Below are 18,443 nucleotides of genomic sequence, written 5' to 3'. Positions count from 1 at the left end.
ACTGTGGATCAAGCCTTGGACATATGAGTCTTTGGGGACACTTAAGATCCAAACCATAACAGGAAACAAATTTCTCTTTTATAAAGTCCACCTGAGGATGAAAGAAAAGAATTTCTTTTACTGGAGGTGGCTGTTAAGTAGGAAGATAAACCTCTTCCACATCCAGAAGGGTCTAGCCACTGCTTCTTTTTAAAAAAGATATTCATACTGTACCAATTTGCAGTACATAATGATTGCATTCACTGCAGGACGTTGGAACATGGACGTAATGAAGCTCGATTCTTTTTTTATCCCGTTCCCCTCCCCTTCCTCCTCCACCCTCCAACTTTGTTCCCTGTCTGTTTGCAAAAGATCTGTATCTTTATTTTTTCTTATTGTTTATTTTTCTCTTTAGTTTGCTTATGCTTTAAATTTCTCATATAAGGGAAACTATGTGACATTTAAGTTTGTGTGTCTGATTTATTTCACCTAACACTATGGTTTCCAGGTGCCTCTACTTTCCTACCAGTGACTCAGTTTATCCTTCTTTATGGCAGAGCAACATTCCATTGTGCATAAATACCACATTTTCTGTACAGCCACTAATTCTATTGCTCACCAAAAGATGGTTCCTAGATTATTTCTATTTTTTCATTGAACTTACGCGTTCATTTAACAAATATATTACTATTGAATGTCTACTATTCTTTTCACCTGCCACATTTAATCCACCAGTAAATTCTGTGGCTCTTCTGTTCTAGGTACCATTCTCGGTGCTGGAAGCACCTGAGATGAACAAAATACATAAAGCTTCTGTTCTTATGGCATTTATATTCCAGCAGCAGAGCTGGATAAGAAACCAATAACTAAATTAGTTACATAGAACATGATTTTGTAACAATTCCCCATGAGGAATATAACCATTATATACTGCAAAAATATACCAATAAAAATAGAATGTTAAAAAACAGAAAAGAATATGATTTCAGGCAGTTATAAGCACTATGAAGATGTTGATAAAGGATAATGTGATGGAGACATGGGAAGTGCTCTAACTAGAATGATCATGGAAATGCTCTCTAGGGGAAGTAATACTGAATGCTTCAATATACTTAAATGCTACCGAGGAGCCAGATGTGCAGCTATTTAGAAAGAGTACTCCTGGCAGGAGAAGCAGCTAATACAGACCTTGAGACTGAAAGGGGCTTGGTGTGCTGGAGATACCATGACACTCAGTGAGGCCTGAGCAGAGAGGTGAAATGGCAGGGTAGCAGGGCTGATGATCAGCACAGCATGGAAGTGAGGTCTGATCATATAAGACCCAAGATGAGGGGCTGGAATTTTACTCTGAGCTAGAAGGCAGACCACTTGGGGCACTTTTGAGAAACGGGCTGATGCAACTGATGTGGCAGCTTAGTGTGAAAAGAAGACTGTAAAATATGCTATGAACATATGGAAATAATATTTCATTATATTAGGTTAAATAAAATGCATCATTAAAAATACTTTCACCTGTTTGGGGAGTTGTTTTCATCATTATTTAAAAATATGGCTATTAGAAAACTTAAAATCACACATGCAGCTTGTAATTTTGTTCATGTTAACATTGCCATTTGTTGTTGCTGGTCTAGGAAATGGTTGTTGATAAAGAAGGGGCCAAGGACAGAAGTTTGGGTGCTACATTTCAAGATCTGGAAGAGGAGGAAGATACAACAAAGAACACTGAGAAGGAACAGCCAGTGAGGTAGGGAGAAAAGCAGAGGAATGTGATGTTCTGAAAGACAAGTGATACAATTATCCAAAAAGAGGGAGTGGTCAAAAAGGGAGTCAGATGCCGTCAGATGACCCCTGTTGCATTTGGGAAGAGAACTTTAGTGTTGCGGTTGGAAGAAGTTGAGTTTGGAAGCCTGGTTGGACAGGGCTCACAAGAATAAGAATCGAAGACATAAACGTAGTGAGTACAGGTAACTCTTTAGTTTTGCTTTCAAGAGATGCAACAATGAGGTGGTAACAGGAAAAGGGTTTGGAGGGTTGTGTGTTTTGTTGTAATTTCCAGTTTTTTAGGAGGGAAGATGATGCTGGGTACCCCAAATATGTGGCTGGTTGACAGTTTTGTCCTCAAAGCTGTTAGGATTTGGTAAGGCAAGTATGTCTGAAAGTATGTTACATGTGGCGTATATGGTTTTACCACATCATCTGAACTCAAGGATTAAATTGAACTATTGTATTAATGCTTCCGGTGTTTAGATGCTGGCAAGATGCCCTAGTTCTTTGCTCTCCCTTTTAATTTAATATTTTTCTCAGCGGTTATTTCTTTTTCTTCTACCTGTGGCAGTGATGGCCCAAGAGCAATGGTAAGCTATGGTGGCATGGCATTTTGGGAACAGGCTCCTTTTCTATGGACTTCTCTAAAGTGAAGAGGTAATTTTCCCCCCAATGTCTTCCTTAGTGGCAGATCCTAAGGCTTCCACCATGTTTATCAAGCTGGCCAAGCACAGCTCAGCGATTCTTCATCTATTACCCCAAGAAACCCCATCCTCCTATCTCTAAGCAAGAAATTCTCCCTGTGTAATAAGCATTTGCCTCTTTTGGACATTTCATGTTAATGAAATCACTGTCGTTTGAAAAAGAGTAATTCTTCCTAATGGCAATTTCATTTGTACATGTTTTCTTAGGTAGTTTAAGAGTCTAACTAAAGAAGGGATATGATGAAATCACTGTGTTATGTGCTGGATTTAAAATGATTCTCTTCTTTTTCTCTTTGTATTTTATTTTAGTCATCCTATCATGACTGACTCAGCAAGTGAAGTATCTGTCAATCTAGACACTCTGGAGGTCAGCGATGAGGGTAAGAAACCCAATTAATCTTTGATAACTAGAACTGCATTTATTGTGATTACTCTTAGGAAAAAGAACTAAGTCACATGAAAGCAAGTTTATATCAAATTTATGGTAACATTAGGCTCACCAAATATTTGCTTTTCATTCTTTTAATCTCTGTCATCTCCAACTTTGATAGTCTAAAGATTTGTTCAAGTCCCCACAAACTTCTTTGGAGGTAATAAACAGGCGCTACTTACTCAGGCAGAAGTATTTCTGTTTAATCACAAAAACAATCAGAACAGCCCATAATCTGACAGATTCAACTGAGGCTTTACTGTAGATAGTAATGTAGATGTAACCAATGGAGGAATTTGTAGTTTGAGTAATAAATGGAGGGATAGAAACAAAAGATGCCACCATAGGTTTCTGATAAGTAAGATTCAATTTACAAAACTTCTCTTTTGAAACACTCAGATGTGTTGCTTTAAACCATAGTGCCATTTACGAGTGATAGGTTACCATGAAAGGAATAATATAAAGTAAGGCACAAATCACGATAATAAGATTTTTTTTGCAATACTAGAGATCAAACCCAGGGCCTGCACACTGAGCTACATCACCAGCTCTTTCTCATTATGTCACTAAGTTGCCCAGGATGGGCTCAAAATTGTGTTCCTCCTGCCTCAGCCTCCCAGAGCACTGAGATTACAACTGGGCACCCACTATGTCCATCTGAGATTTTTGATGCATACATATAGTAAAAAAAGGAATCATAAAACACAAAGCAAAATATCAAATTTAAAGATAGAACTGAATTAAACAGTTAATTGTTTTTTTGTTGTTTTTTGCTGAGTTTTCTTTAGTAGGGCATGGTGCAAAAGACTTGCCTGTTATGGCAGAAGGGAACCTTGTTGTGACCTCCTAAAGGCCTGACCTCAAGGCTTATCTGGGGCAAGGGATGCCTGGGCTGCTTGCCTTGAGGGCAAAGCTTGGGTTTTCACCTCTGTATTAGCGTCCCCTAGCGTTGTGTCTCAGAGAGAGTGGTCAGGCACTCTACTATATTTAATCATGACTGAAAGGTCCCTCACCAAGGCAGACCTAGCTCCCAAACCACTGACCCATCCTTTTGGTATGAGCTAGACAGATGCCTAAAACAGAAGCAGCAAAGCAATGCCTCTTGATGAAGAGTGGAGGTCAGAAAATGCCTTTTCTCCATTCTCAAAATTTCATTTTAACAACAAATATTTGGATATGTTTATATGTATTTGAATCATTTCCCTAGTATAAGAAATGATTCAAATATATAAAAGTATGTGGTAATCATGATTCACCATTATGTGGCTTTGAAGCCTTATAAAGTTTTCACTTATTAATTGGAATGGTTTTATTCTGGGCTGTTTGTTATTATTGTCTGTGATGATATGAACAGCTATTTTGAAGAAAACAAGACATCAAAATAGCTAGTGCTGATTTAATATCATCTTGTTTTGAAGTTCCACCAAACTGTTGTTCTTTTGTCTCCCTTGGTTTTATCATGTTGTATCTTACTGGATTTTATTATATGTGATAGTATAAACAAAAATTTTTATAGGCAAAGAGATAATAAGTTCACTCCAGGTGGGCTACCTGTGTGCATGGGGATTAAGCAGATGTACAACCTGGAAGCAACAACTTCTCATGGGGGTTCTCTGTGATTTCTTCTCTGGAGTAAAACATTCTTCTGTGGGCTGTTCTGTGGCATGTGACACACTGCAAGCCCCCATGGGATGATGGTCTTGAAAGCTACTTGCCATTAGGAAATACATATATAGTTTTGGCTTGGCCAGCAAAATCAAAGGGTAGGTAAATCTCTGCCCACTGACCACAAGTGTTATTAACTTGTCATGGCATAAGTTATTCAATGTACAGGAGACCACATAAATATTGCTGGGCACAAAAGGATGTTGATCTCTGCGTACTGTTTAGGGTATTATCTACCCTTTTTGCTTTAAGTAGCTTTTGAAAAATCATCCTGGAAAGGACTCAGCTGCGGGAAATTTAAAGGCATCTTTTTAAAAAGCAAAGTATGATAACAGGCCAGTTGGTACACTTGAACATATGGCAACTATCTTGGATTCCACTAGGGTTTCAAAAGTAGCATAGCTTGTGAATGATACCTGGCTTTATCTCACTCCCAGGGATGAGACCAGGGCTCATGTTCACATATGAGGGAATGTTGCATTTGGAGGTAGGAAGGTCTTCTAATCAAAAGCAGGTTGAAGAGATTGGGGATGTAGCTCAATGGCAGAACACTTACCTAGCAAATGTGAGGCCCTGGGTTCCATCCCTAATACTAAACACACATATACACACACGTGTGTGCACACAGAGTAGACTGAAGATTTAGACCCTGACATTTGACATATCTGTGGCAATGGCTTGCTCATTAAGGCTATGATTATGTTCTGAGGCACTCCTCTGGATCAACAAAAATCCAACCCACCACACTGAGCGGTTACCTTCTTCAGGTGTTGCCTCAACTCTCTGCTAACAAAACTGCTTATGTATGACTACTATTCTCAGAGCTACCCGCAAGTCAGATGAAAAGAATTTCTAGTTGTTGTGTTTATAGGAGACACAAGTTACTTAAGATATTTTGAATCCTTGTGGGAAAATAATTTGCTCCTTTTCAGCAAAGAAAGAAAATGCAGAGGGGAGAGTTGGAATATATGCATTCTTAATTTTAACACCTGTTACAGTTCTAGGGTCACTAGTCATTTTATTACTATAGGACCACAAAATGTGTTAGCACATAATTTTGTCTCTCATATAATAGTTATGTTTTGTAAATTTGGTTTTGCAATCTGAAGAGTTAGAGTGTTTTTATTCAGAAGAGAGTCATTAGTTTGTGACTCTCTTCTCTTTGTCTTTGCTGGTTTATAATGGTGCAGTGGCACACATTTGTAATCTCAGCATTCTGGGAGGCAGAAGCAGGAGGATCACAAGTTCTAGTTCAGTCTTGGAAACTTAGTGACTTAGGAAGACCCTGTCTCAAAATTAAAAAAAAAAGGATGGGCATGCAATTCAGTGAGAAAGTCCTGAGTTCAATGTTCAGCACTGAAAAATAAAAGGAAGGTTAGAGAGAGGAGGAGAAGAAGGAGGAGAAGGAGGAGGAGGAGGAAGGGGGGAGGAGGAGGAAGGGGGGAGGAGGAGGAAGGGGGGAGCAGGAGGAGGAGAAGAAGGAGGAGAAGGAGGAGGAGGAGGAGGAGAGAGACACACACAGAGAATTTGCAACTCTCAATTCTGTAGCTCTGCATTTTTTCTATGCAGTCACTGTGTTTCTTTTTTTATTTAAAGAGAAAGAAACAAAAAATGGAGAGAAAAAAAGGTAGAAATAATACAGAATTACAGAAAAATAAACAGTAAGAAATCACCAGTTGATAAGTTACATATTGCCATCTTAGAAATAGTTGTTCAGGTTATAAACTTAAAGTTTCCTGTCGCATATAGCTTTGCTTTCTCATCTTTGACTTTCAGTTTATTAACCCTCCTTCGGGTTGAGTGTATTTCCCATTCAGAGCATCTCGATGGAGCCTGCCTCCTAATCTACTCTGCCTGTTTTTTTTTTATTTTAGTGTATCAAGGCGATCTATATTAAAGATTATAGCTTACCATCTCTGCCTCATATCTGCTACTCCACTTTACTGCTATAATTTGTCCACCTTAATCCCTCATTCTACTGTCTGCCCCATTCCTTGAGGCCTCTCTGCCACTGTTGCTGGAATCCAGGTATCCTTTCCTCTCTTTCTCTGGAATGTCCTTCAACACTCTATGTAGGGTTGTGTTGGTGACCATGAACTCCCACAGTTCCTCCTTGTCTTGGAAGCATCTTATTTCTCCATTAATTTTGAGAGAGAGTTTTGACGGGTGTATGAGACTTGGTTGCACATTATTTTCTTTTAGGACTTGGAATATTTCTCCCCATTCCCTTCTTGACTTAAGAGTTTGTGTTGATAAGTCAGTTGTTATTTTGATAATTTTCCTATTGTAGGTAATCTGCTTCTTTTCCCTGGCTGCTTTTAGTATTCTGTTCTTTTGGTGGATTTCTGGAATCTTGATTATTATATGTTTGGGTGTAGATCTGTTTTGGTTGTAGTTGGCTGGAGTTCTGCATGCCTCATTTATCTGGATATCATTTCTTTTTCCTATGCTTGGGAAGTTTTCTTTTAATATATCTGTGAATATTCTTTGTAGTTCATTTTTGGTTACTCTTGATTCCTCACTCAGGTGTTCTATTCTTAAGCTGTGTTTCCTTTTGTTGTCTTCTAGCCTTTGAATTGTTTATTTCTGGTTCCTCATTATTTGTAAGAGGTGTTTTCTTTCGTGATCATATATCATAAATCTCCCTTCAAGTTTCAAAAGGCTAACTTTAGTTTTTGTCAAGGCATTTTGCCAGCTTTCAATGGAATTTTAGTTTCCTGGTAATTTCTTTGGATCTGTTTCATGTATTCTAGGTTATGTTTAAATTCTTCTTCAGAAGTTTCTCTTTCTTTTCTGAGTTCCTCTGTTCCTCCATCTGTGTTCTCTTGGGAGGGGCTTATCATTTCTTTAATTAATCTCTTTATATCTTGCCTCACTTGGATCAGAAGTACAGCTTTAAATTCATCTATGAGGCCATGAATGTATTTCTTTATATCAGCTGATGCTGTATCTAGTAATGGATGGTTACTGTGCTGGTTTTCTTCTGTATTTACTTCTCTTGGGCTTATTTTCTCAGGTTCGGCAGCTGGAGATTTTTTTTTTTTATTTCTCTCTCTTTTCATGTTTCTGATTTCTTTCATACTGGTGTGTCCTGGGGGGGTCTCTGGCCCTCTCCGTATTGCTTGGGGTCTTTCTGAAGCATGCTGACTGAAGTTTTTGCTGCCCTCCCCAATTTGTTGTAATCTGATGTACATGCACGGATGCAGGGACAGTGCAGGTGAGCCTTCAGCCTCTGTTCATCAATCGCAAGTTAACTGTACCTTGTGGGCATCACAGAGTCGCGACTATTTTGTATCTGCTTATTGGGTCCCAACCAGAGGTGTGGTTCAGCCCCAGAAGATCCTGCCAGTTCTCTCTGTACCAAGGGCGGCTGACTGATGTCACCGTGGTGCAGGGCTCTGCCCAAATCCAAGCTGTCCTCCACCACACCTCAACAGTCACTATGTTTCTAAGCATAGTGAATGTTCATAATATTCTTTGTACTATGCTCTGAATATAAAGCTGCTTCACTTTGAGAAGACTATAAAGAAGAAACCCACTTATTAGAATCAATAAATCTTTTTTTCTTCTGTTTTGGGAAAATGACAATAGAATTATAGTGTTTTCCTTCCTGTTTGTGAGAGTATCTCTGCTCAGCTCAACCTCCCTGGTATGAATTATTTAGTGGCAGAGTGAAACAGGCTGAGTTTGGCTTGGGAGACTGATTATGACTCTTCCAATGTTGGTAAGGGTATTAGTAGCTTCAAATTACCCATGGTGGGAGTATTTAGATCACACAAATGGACAAATAATGCAGATCAAGGCATTTCTTCCAGAGAGCCAGTTGTTGTACATTTTCTAGCATCAAAGTATGAAATTGTGAGTATAGTAAAACATAGAGACTTCAAAATTTCACAGATTTTAGAAATGGTGTGCCATCAGGGCTTGCCAAGTGCTTACACTGGCTCAATCATGTCTTCACACTAATGAACTTCTAGAATGAGGAAAGAGAAGAGTATGTGTTCACCATTGAAATTGGAAGGCAAGAGAATACCTTGTGAGTTTGAGATGGATAGAGGCTTACTAAAACTGTGACCTGGGCTGCTTCTTTCACAAACAACTCATGTACTTGCTTACTAAGTTCTTAACAGGGGTATAAAATCAATGAATGTTGTTGTGGGAACTGGGGGCGCGATCTCTAAGTTCCTGGGGTCATAGTCCTCACTCTTGACATGCAGCCCATCTCTTCTCATGGCTTCCCTTGTTCCGTCATATTCTGCCTCACTTCCATTTCTCACTTTCAGGAAAGAAGAAATCCAAATTTAAAGCCTTCAAGAGCTTTTTTATCAAGAAGAAGAAAAAAGAGTCTGAAGAGCCTCAGGACCCGAGGTTGTTAAAGTCAAGTTTGTCCAGCAGCAGTATCAACATCTCTGTTCTGGAACTATGCCTGGAAGATGAACTAACTGACCCTAGGTAAGCTGAAATGGAGTGCAGGGATTGCGACTGTGACCAAGGTAGGTAGGACAGCTAGATCTAGGATCCATTTTGGTACCCAAATCACCAATAAACTTTTGGTCTCATGGACTTTTGACTTCTCTTCTTCTGGGTACACCCTTGCAGCCTTTGTCAATGGAGCTGTGTCCAGGGGGGCCTCTTTGTGTGCATGCGTATGCTTGTTATATGGACCTCACTGCTCAGTGGGGTAGACCATGGTGAATACACACCCCCTTCCTCCCTAGGTGAGAGGTACAGATACATTAGGGAAACTGTTCCTGTCACCGCTACAATGACATGATGTACAGCTTACTGTGAATGAGGAAATAAAAGCCTGTTTCATGTAGTAGGATGACCAATGTCATTCAAAAAGTTTAGTCTTGCCTAGATTGCAGATACGGCTGAGGGAGTCCAGCTCTCATAATGAATGGTTGCAGTCTCAGACAGCAAGGTCACGTAGTTGGAGGGGCAACAGCAGAGGGACTTAAGTATGAAATCTTTATGATGCTGTAAGAGCATTCACTCTTTACCCAGGATACTTTGAAAAATGTTGTAACTGATCCCAAAGAGTATGGGGAAGAACACTTCTCAGCCATCATTGACACCCCTATGCAAAGTTTTATCTGTGATGCCCCCATTTCAACATCCTATCATGTGCCTTCACCTCGATACACAGTACCCCCCATATCTGGATCGATTGGTCTCCCCCATGGGATGTCACTTGGGTCTGTTCTCCTGGCCTCATATGCAGACTTCTCTGAACTCCTCCTAGAATTCACCAGTTCTGTTAGCCACCCTCACAAGGCTTTGCTCAGTGGTAATGGGACAACTACCTACCACGTTACACTGCTCTGTAACCGTCTCCAATACTTCCTGTGACATAATGGTCTGACAGCACATATAGTTCTTTAAGAAGGATCTCATGAGTTCATCAAGTGTGAGAATTTTTAGAAAGCCTTCCCAGTGAGGAAGATAGTTTTATACAGAGGAGCTATTTCATGTCTCACAAATAATACCATCATAAAATGTTGCTTGCAGCTCTAAGACTAAACTAAGATCCTGTTAAACACTAAAGGGCAAGGAGAGAAAGATATTCAGAGCTATTCTGTATTGTCTCTGAAATTTGATAAGGACTGTTGCTACTGAAGTTCCACATTTTCTCCTTTTACTTGTACCTTCCCCTCCAACAGTGGTCTGTTTATTCTGTTATGTTCTGCACATTAAGAAGTATGTTGGCATGTATGGGGGAAGGGAGGGGAGGGAAGGTTAGAGGGGAAGAGGGAAGAGGGGAGGAGGGCAGGGTGAGGAGAGGAGAGGAGAGGAGAGGTTACAGGCATAAATTAACTATAAAATATAGTTTAGGGATCTGAATACAATCCCTGACCCCAGTCTCTTGCTCAATGTACTACAGTATAAACCCTAGATAATGTCACTCAGGACTTAGAAAGGCAGATCAGCTTTGTTCATTCACTGAAACAATTGTTCATAACAAAATGTATATCCAGGCTTCCCCTGGTCTGTACAATAGAACCAGCACCTATTTCTTTCTTTCTTTCTTTTTTTGTACTGAGGATCGAACTCATGACTGCACGCTTGCAAGGCAGATGCTTGTGCCGCTGAGCTAAATCCCCAACACTCCAGCATCTATTTCTAAAACTGTCTTGATATACCTAAAGGAATGGAAAAATTCCATTCCTTCATTTCATTCTTTAATGGATGCTACTGTAATATGTTTATGAACCTTAGTTAAAGCTGAGATTTTGTTTGGAGTTTTAGACTTTTTTATTTTTGCCAGCAGGTAGCAGATCAATGTGCACTGGATATGTTCAATGGGTTTTAGGTTTCTGACAAACTTGGCCACACCTAATAGTAGCATAATATTTTGCTCAGATAGGGCTTAGCACTATAGAGCCAATTCAACAGCTGTGCTCCGGCAATGTACAGCATGGAAATGGCAGATTTCTAAGCCCACCCTAGCCTGAGATCTCCTCTCATTTATTCTCTTTCTTTCTTTCTTTTTTCTTTTTCTTTTGGCATAAAACAGGTAACGAAGTATAGTACTTACAGATGCTACACTGATGTTGAGGCTGATATAAGCCAACAGGTCATAGCAGTGGTGAATGAAAGTGTGCTTAATGAGCAGACATGTGTGCAAAGTGGTGTCTTGAAACATTACTTTCCTGAGGTCCAACCACCCATATATTTCTACTAAGAGTTTATCATAAAGAGTCACATTAGTTTTCTTCTGGAGTCTTATTTTAGTAGAACAGAGAGTGTTTCTTTCACAGGGTGACCCGGGCATGGGTTTTACAAGGAAAAAGTAGGTAGGAATTTATACAAAGTAGCACACATCTGCCTCCTCACCTTTTGTGCTGGTACATGAGCCCCTGAGAGTGAGTTCCATTTTAATGTTCATAGCATGAGATCTTCATGATCACGTGCACCAAGTACAGGCTCCGCCTGCAGACAGGCTCACAATGACCCACAATTCGCAGGCCGCTTCTCTAGTTTCCATTTAAAAATTGTTTTTATTACAAGTGCCAACCTAGGCCCAGGTTTTTAGCTCAGTAGCGTAAGCACCTGCCTGGCAAGCACGAGGTCATGAGTTTCATCTTCGGTACCAAAAAAAAAAAGTGCCAATCTATAAGTATCATTTTGTAAAAGAAGTAGTAAGTGCAAAAAAGGTACTAAATTAAAATTTTATTTTAACTATTTTTAGAACATCTCCGCTCCTTTGACAGACACCTCTTAGTCAATCCCCTGTTCCCCTTTACTGCCATCCTAGCTCCAAGCAATCAATCATTTACCTACATCCTACGCCTACAAGTTTTGCTTATTCCTGACATTTCACATAAGTAGTATCATACAAAGTCACCTTTACTTCACTTAACACATTTTCTTTCTTTTATTGCTACATGTATTCTCTTTAATTGAAAGATTACTCAGTGAACTTTCAGTGCATAAATTGCACTATTTTAAATGTGCATTTAAAAAATATGTACCAGTTTACAGAGAAAACTACCACCCACATCAAGATATTGAAAACTGATCTAATATATAAATGCCACGTTATTTACCACATAAAGTCTTTTAAATGTGAGCTGTCTTGTATTAGTCTTATTTCTGCCAAGTAAGAATGTTTTTATTTCTATGACCTAAGTCAGTGGTGGTGAACCTATGGTATGTGTGCTGCAGCAGGCACACAGAGGCCTCTCTGTTGACATGCGAGCCAAGTCCTCCATTCAGTTGAGCACCGGATAAGAGTTGTTTTTTCCAAACTAAAATATTCAGGTTTAACTTCAGAATTGATGCTTTGTGATAAATAGGTGGATTTTGGGTTGTAGTTTGGGCACTCAGTCTCTACAAGGTTCGCCATCACTGACCTAAAGAGTTTCTATTACCTTTAAAACCCTTTGAGGATTGCTTTACACAAATGTTGGTATCTAGGATCAGAGATGGGTAGTTTTATTATTATTATTATTTTGGTACTGGGAATCAAACTCAGGACCTTGTGCTTCCCAGGAAGGCGCTTATGCCACTGAGCTATATTCGCGGCCACAGAGATTGATATTTGACTTAATATAGATCTAATTAATTGGGAATTTAACTAGTTTATGAGATAATTAACCTCTATCTATCAATCTAGATAATTTTAGCGTTTCTTTGCTGTTTTTCTTTTGCTACTTTTTCCTGTTTTTTAAAATTCTTTTCAATTCCGAAACCTTAGAATGCATATATTTTACTTTTTATTCATGACTCAATGACAAATCAACTTACATGAACTACCATCTGATGCAATAACTACTGTTTTTTCCCAATTTGGTATATCAGACAATGTTTTAGTCATTCCTCTCCAACCAGTGCTTTGGAAATTTCTCACACTATCGGCATTAACATTATAGACAAGCCTGCTAGTTTTTTTCTCTGTAATTAAACATAAAGGAAATAAAATTGCACCATTTTCCAATTTTGTCAGATTAACATTTAGAATGCCTTTACTTGTCCACAGTGACAGAACACTTTTATCTTACATATATTTGGTTTAACAACGTGTATCTTTATCTGTAATTCTACATGGTAAAAATAAAACATTTATTTGTACAACACACTGAATATTTGGCATGCTCTCTGGTAATTTAAAACTACATAAACTGAAAATTTTTGGATCTAGCTTACAAATTTAGTTTTACTACTCTATATACTTCTTAAATAGTTTTAATGTTTACCATCAAATCTTTCATACAAGTGCCTTTCTATTATCTAGTTGTTTTTAATTTTTGTTCTCTGTAAGGTGCAGTAAATCATTCAGCAAAAATTTCAAAGAAGGCTCTAAGTTGAAATACTTTCTTAACTCCTGGATATTTGAGAATGTCTTCCATTTGCCTTTATACAGAAATAGTAACTTACTAAGGTGTATGATTTTTGATTCAAAATTATCTTCCTTTAGAACTCTGTAGATACTGTTTCATTATCTTCTATCATTGAGAATTGCAAGAGAAAAATCTGAGGTCAGACTGACATTTTTCCCTTTTTTCTTTCTGGATACTTTCAAAAGAGTTTCTTCATCCTTGAAATTAAAAAAAAAGTCAATGGCATATGTGTAGGTGATTTTTTTTCATTAAGTTTTGAAGGTACCCTCTGAGCCTTTTCCATATGTAGCCCTACGCTGTTCTTTGCCTCTGGAAAATTCTCTTCAGTTAATTCCTTACTTATTATGTCAGCTTCACTTGCTTTGTCCCCTGTTTCAGGTATTCCTATTATGAATAGCCTGCATCTCCTGGGTTGGCCCTCTGCATTTAATTTTTTCTCTGTTTTAAAATCTTGATTTATTTGTCCCTTTTCTGTGCATTTTGTGAGAATTTCTCTTGTTTTCTATTTACTTCAATAACTCGATTTTGTGGCCAGTCTTGCCTACCCATTTCCATTAACTTAAATCAGAGAAATCTTCCAACACTATCTGCTTTATCACTGAGCACATGTCTCTAGTGCCCTCTGTCATGGGATGTTTAACACTTTCTCTCTTCTATGGAGATCAATCATATCCCTTACAAGAGGAGGCACTTTCTGGATTGCTTATTTTGGTTTCTTTCTTCTGAATTGCAGTCTTATGACCTTTTCAACCGTTCTTGTTAGCAACGGTGTCCAAAAGTTAAACACAGTCTTCCACAAGTGTGGAGCAAATTTAATAACATCCAAAATGGTTCTTAGAAGGTTTTCGAGGGTTGTCCATGTTCTATCATGTAACCTGCCTGCTTTCTTTTCCCTCCTTTTTACTTCCTTTTTCCATCCCTTCCTTCTTTCCTTTCTTTCATCCTGTGTCCTTTTTCTTTCCCTTTGTTCCTTCTTTTCATATTTAGTCTCATCTTCCATATACATATACACAATTTCCCCAAATTGGAACATTACATAATTGTGTATCTTTTTCTTTTTTGTCTTTTTCATTTTTATCGGTACCGGGGATCGGACTCACGATCGCACACTTGCAAGGAAGGCACTTATGCTGCTGAACTAAATCCCCAGCCCCCATAATTGTGTATTTTATATAAAAGTTTTATTGAAATGTAATTTACATGCTACACAGCTCTAGCTTCTCTGGTATGCATCCACCACACTCTAAATGGGCAACATTTTACTGCCCCCGCGAACAAAGTCTGTACCCATTAACAGTCATTCTGCATTTTCCCTCTTCTCTTGTCAACCACTAAGATGCTTTCTGTTTCTATAGTTTTGCCTTTTGTGGACATTTCTCATAAATGGAACGATATAACATGTGGCCTTTCTTTTTACTGGCTTCTTTCACTTAGCATAATGTTTTCAAAGGTCATCCATGTGAATTACGTGCAAATAATTCATTTGTTTTGGTTAACATTGCTGTTGTATATAATCCACGTACCATATCATTTACCTTTTCAAATTGCAAAATTCATTGGTTGGTTAGTATATTTGCAAAGCTGTGAGATCATTGTGATAATCAATTTTAGAACATTTTTATCACCTCAGAAACTCAAGTCTTTTTGTAATATACTCAGGAGAGTATATTAGAACTGAGTCAAATAGAATATTCCTGAAAGTTACAGGCCTCATAGGCCAGATGCCCATTAATACATGAATGGATGAAGAAATGTGTTACATAATGGGATATTACTGAGTCATCAAGAAAAATAAAATCATGTCATTTGCAGGAAAATTGATGGAACTTGAGACCATAATACTAAGTAAAATAAAACAGACAAAGAAAGTCAAATATTGCATGGTTTGTCTTATATGAGAAAGTTAAAATGTAAATAAAGATTAAAATAAAAGAGAGATGGTAGAAAACAAAAAGGTGTACTTTTTGGAGGTGGGGAAGGAAGCTGGGGGTAGATTAGGGAGGAAAATAAAGGAATTGAAAATAATTAAAATGCTTTACACACATACACACACACGTATACACACACACACACGCATACACAATTCCCCCTAAAAATTGTAACCATTATATATTGCAAGCACACACGAATTAAAAAAATAATTTTCCAATGAAAGAAAGCCAGTTTTCTGTTCAAAAATGGAATAAAATCATGTCATTTGCAGGAAGATGGATGGATCTAGAGATCATGATATTAAATAAAATAAACTAGGCTCAGGGGAAAAAAGAAACTCTACTACCCATTTAGCAGTTTTCTTTGTTAGCCTCTCTCTCAGGCCCTGGAAACTACTAATCTGATTTCTAGCTCTATATGCATTTACTTATTCTGAGCATTTCAAATAAACAGCATTTGTATCTAACTTATTCACTTAGCCTAAAGTTTTCTAGGTTTGGTGATGTTGTAGCATGCATCAGAACTTTATTCCCTTTTACTACTAATAGCATTGTTCAAATATAACACATTTTATGCATTCATCAGTTGATGGTTATTGGTTTGTTTTCACTTTTGAACTGTTACAAATAATGTTGCTATCAATATTGTGTACAACTTTTGGGATGGATATATGTTTTTATCCCTCCTGGTTGTGTGTATAGGAGTGGAATTACTGAGTCAAATAATAAGTATGTACTTAAACTTTTGAGAGGCCACCAGACTATTCTCCAAGTGGTTTATCATTTTACATTACCACTAAATGTAAATGCATTGTATGCGGGATTTCTAATTTCTCCCCAGCCTTGTTAGCATTTAATTAACTGGATTATTTCAGCCACTTCAGTAGGTTTGAAATAGCATCTCACTATGATTCTAGCTTGTATCCTTGCTGACTGATAAGTCTTCATATATTATAAATAGAAATCCCTTGTCACATACATGATTTACAAATATATTTTCCCATTATTTAGCTTTTCATTTTCTTGCTTGTAGCCTTTGAAGAGCAACTATTTGCTACTAAAAGTTGAACCTGAGGCCTCACATGTGCTAGACAGGTGCTCTACCATTGAGCTACATAGCCAACCCTCAGATATTTTTTAATGTGTTAAAATCTAACTATCTTTTTGTTGTTGTTGCGTGAGCTTTTCATTTCCTATCTAAGAATCCATTGCCAAATCTAGGAAGATTTATCATGATATTTTCGTCTAAGAATTTTATAGTTCTAGCTCTTATATTGGGTCTTTGCCTCATTTTGAATTAATTTTTCTGTATGGTATGAGACAAACATAGATTTCTTTGCACGTAGATATCCAATTGTTCTAGTGTAATTTGTTGTAAAAATTATTCTTTCTCCTACTTATATAAGAAATATTGTATGGCATTTTAAGCTTATGTGTCTGACTTATTTCACTCAGCGTTATATTTTCCAGGCAGATCCATTTTCCTACAGATGCCCCAAATTTGGCCTTATTTATAGCTGAGTAGTATTCCATTATGTATAGGTACCACATGAGATAAAATTAATAATATCAACAAGAAAGAAATTAGGAATGAGGATTTAGAGGATGTGGGAGGGAGGTATAAGGGAAGGGGAAGAGGATTACAAAAAAGTATCAAGTTGCATTATATACATATACCCCTTCCCAAGATGGCTGTAAACTGCATATACTGCAAACATGTACTAATTAAAAAATAAAAAAGACTATTAGTTCTACTGATTGGTCTTGATACCCTTGTTGCAAATCAATTAAATATGGATGTATGTGTTTATTTCTAAACTCTCAACTCCATTCCATTGATCTATATTTCTATCTTTATACCAGTACTTTGTTGTCTTGGAATTAGAATTTCAGTAAAAATGGCATTGAATTTGTACATCAATTTGTGGAATATTATCATCTTGACAAGATTAAATCTTCCAACCCATGAATATGGAATAACTTTTAATTTATTTTGTGACTTTTATAATTTTTAAGCAGTATTTTGTAGAGCATGAGTTGTGTACAACTTTTTAAAAACTTATTTCTATTTTATTCCTTTTATGCTATTGCAAATAGAAGTATTTGTTAGTTTCTTTTTCAGATTTTTCATTGCAAGCATATAGAAATATAATTTGGAGGTATTGATCTTATACCTTTTAATCTAGCTCAATTCATTCATTAGTGCTTTTAGTAGATTCCTTAAAAGATTTTATATGCACAATCATGTCATCTGTGTATAGAGATAATTTTCTTCTTCTTGTATACTCTGGATGAATTTCATTTTCTTACCAAATTTTCCTGGCTATACCACCTAATACAATATTGAACTAAAGAGGTAAAAGCATTCTTTGTGTTGTTCTTGATCTTAGTGAAAAATCATCCAGTCTTTCATTATCAAGTATGATATTTGCTGTGATTATTTTTGAAAAACAAATTTTTTTATTTAAAGAGAAAGAAAAAATGGAGAGAAAATAACAGGGTAGAAACAATACAGAATTACAGAAAAATAAACAGTAAGAAATCACCAGTTGATAAGTTATATATTGTCATCTTAGAAATAGTTGTTCAGGTTAAAAAATTAAAGTATGTAAAGTGAAATTCAAATAGTGACACTGCCGACAGTTCTGCTCAATGATCCAACAAAAACTTAGTAATATGGTTATCAGTCCTACACTCTTGTTTTTTAAAGATTAAAGATATCAAAACAGAACAAAACAGTTCAAAAAGAAACAGTTTAAAGAAATACAAGTTTCAAAGCAAGTCCACTGGAGATCTTCAGTGTCTATCTTGTTGTCTCTAGTTTTCTTCCAAAGAGTTGTCCCCATCTTCACACACATTGAATACATACTGCATGTTATAGAACTAATCAAATCATTACAGGATGATGAAGGCTTTTTAGGTCTTCAAGATCTGACATTGGAGAGGACAATATTGACTACAATAGTGTCCCTCATTCTCTTCGTAGTAGCTGTCCTTATCTTTACATATGCTGAAATTGAACTTAAGAGACTACACTAATATCACTCTGAACAGTGAGTAATAGTATTGCTAGATTTTATATCATAATGCTACAGAATTAGCACTGGGTTTCTTAGTGTCTCTTCTT

General features: G+C 37.2%; 1 protein-coding gene across 1 annotated transcript in view; it reads left to right on the top strand.

Moving 5' to 3' along the window:
• Positions 1–1,714: 1,714 nt before the first annotated feature.
• Positions 1,715–18,443, top strand: part of Kiaa1210 (KIAA1210 ortholog) — a 54,507-nt gene continuing 37,778 nt past the window's right edge. The window contains exons 1-3 of the mRNA XM_063246323.1: positions 1,715–1,943; positions 2,757–2,827; positions 8,826–8,994. Of these exons, the coding sequence (XP_063102393.1) occupies positions 2,767–2,827; positions 8,826–8,994 (230 nt within the window). The 5' untranslated portion in view covers positions 1,715–1,943; positions 2,757–2,766. The remainder of the gene's footprint in view (positions 1,944–2,756; positions 2,828–8,825; positions 8,995–18,443) is intronic.

This window comes from Cavia porcellus, unplaced genomic scaffold (genome assembly GCF_034190915.1).
Source record: "Cavia porcellus strain 051 isolate PalLab524CR breed Dunkin Hartley unplaced genomic scaffold, mCavPor4.1 scaffold_3, whole genome shotgun sequence".
Lineage (NCBI taxonomy): Eukaryota > Metazoa > Chordata > Mammalia > Rodentia > Caviidae > Cavia > Cavia porcellus.
Note: the sequence above shows the minus strand (reverse complement) of the source record. Positions and strands in the feature narration are given on the sequence as shown.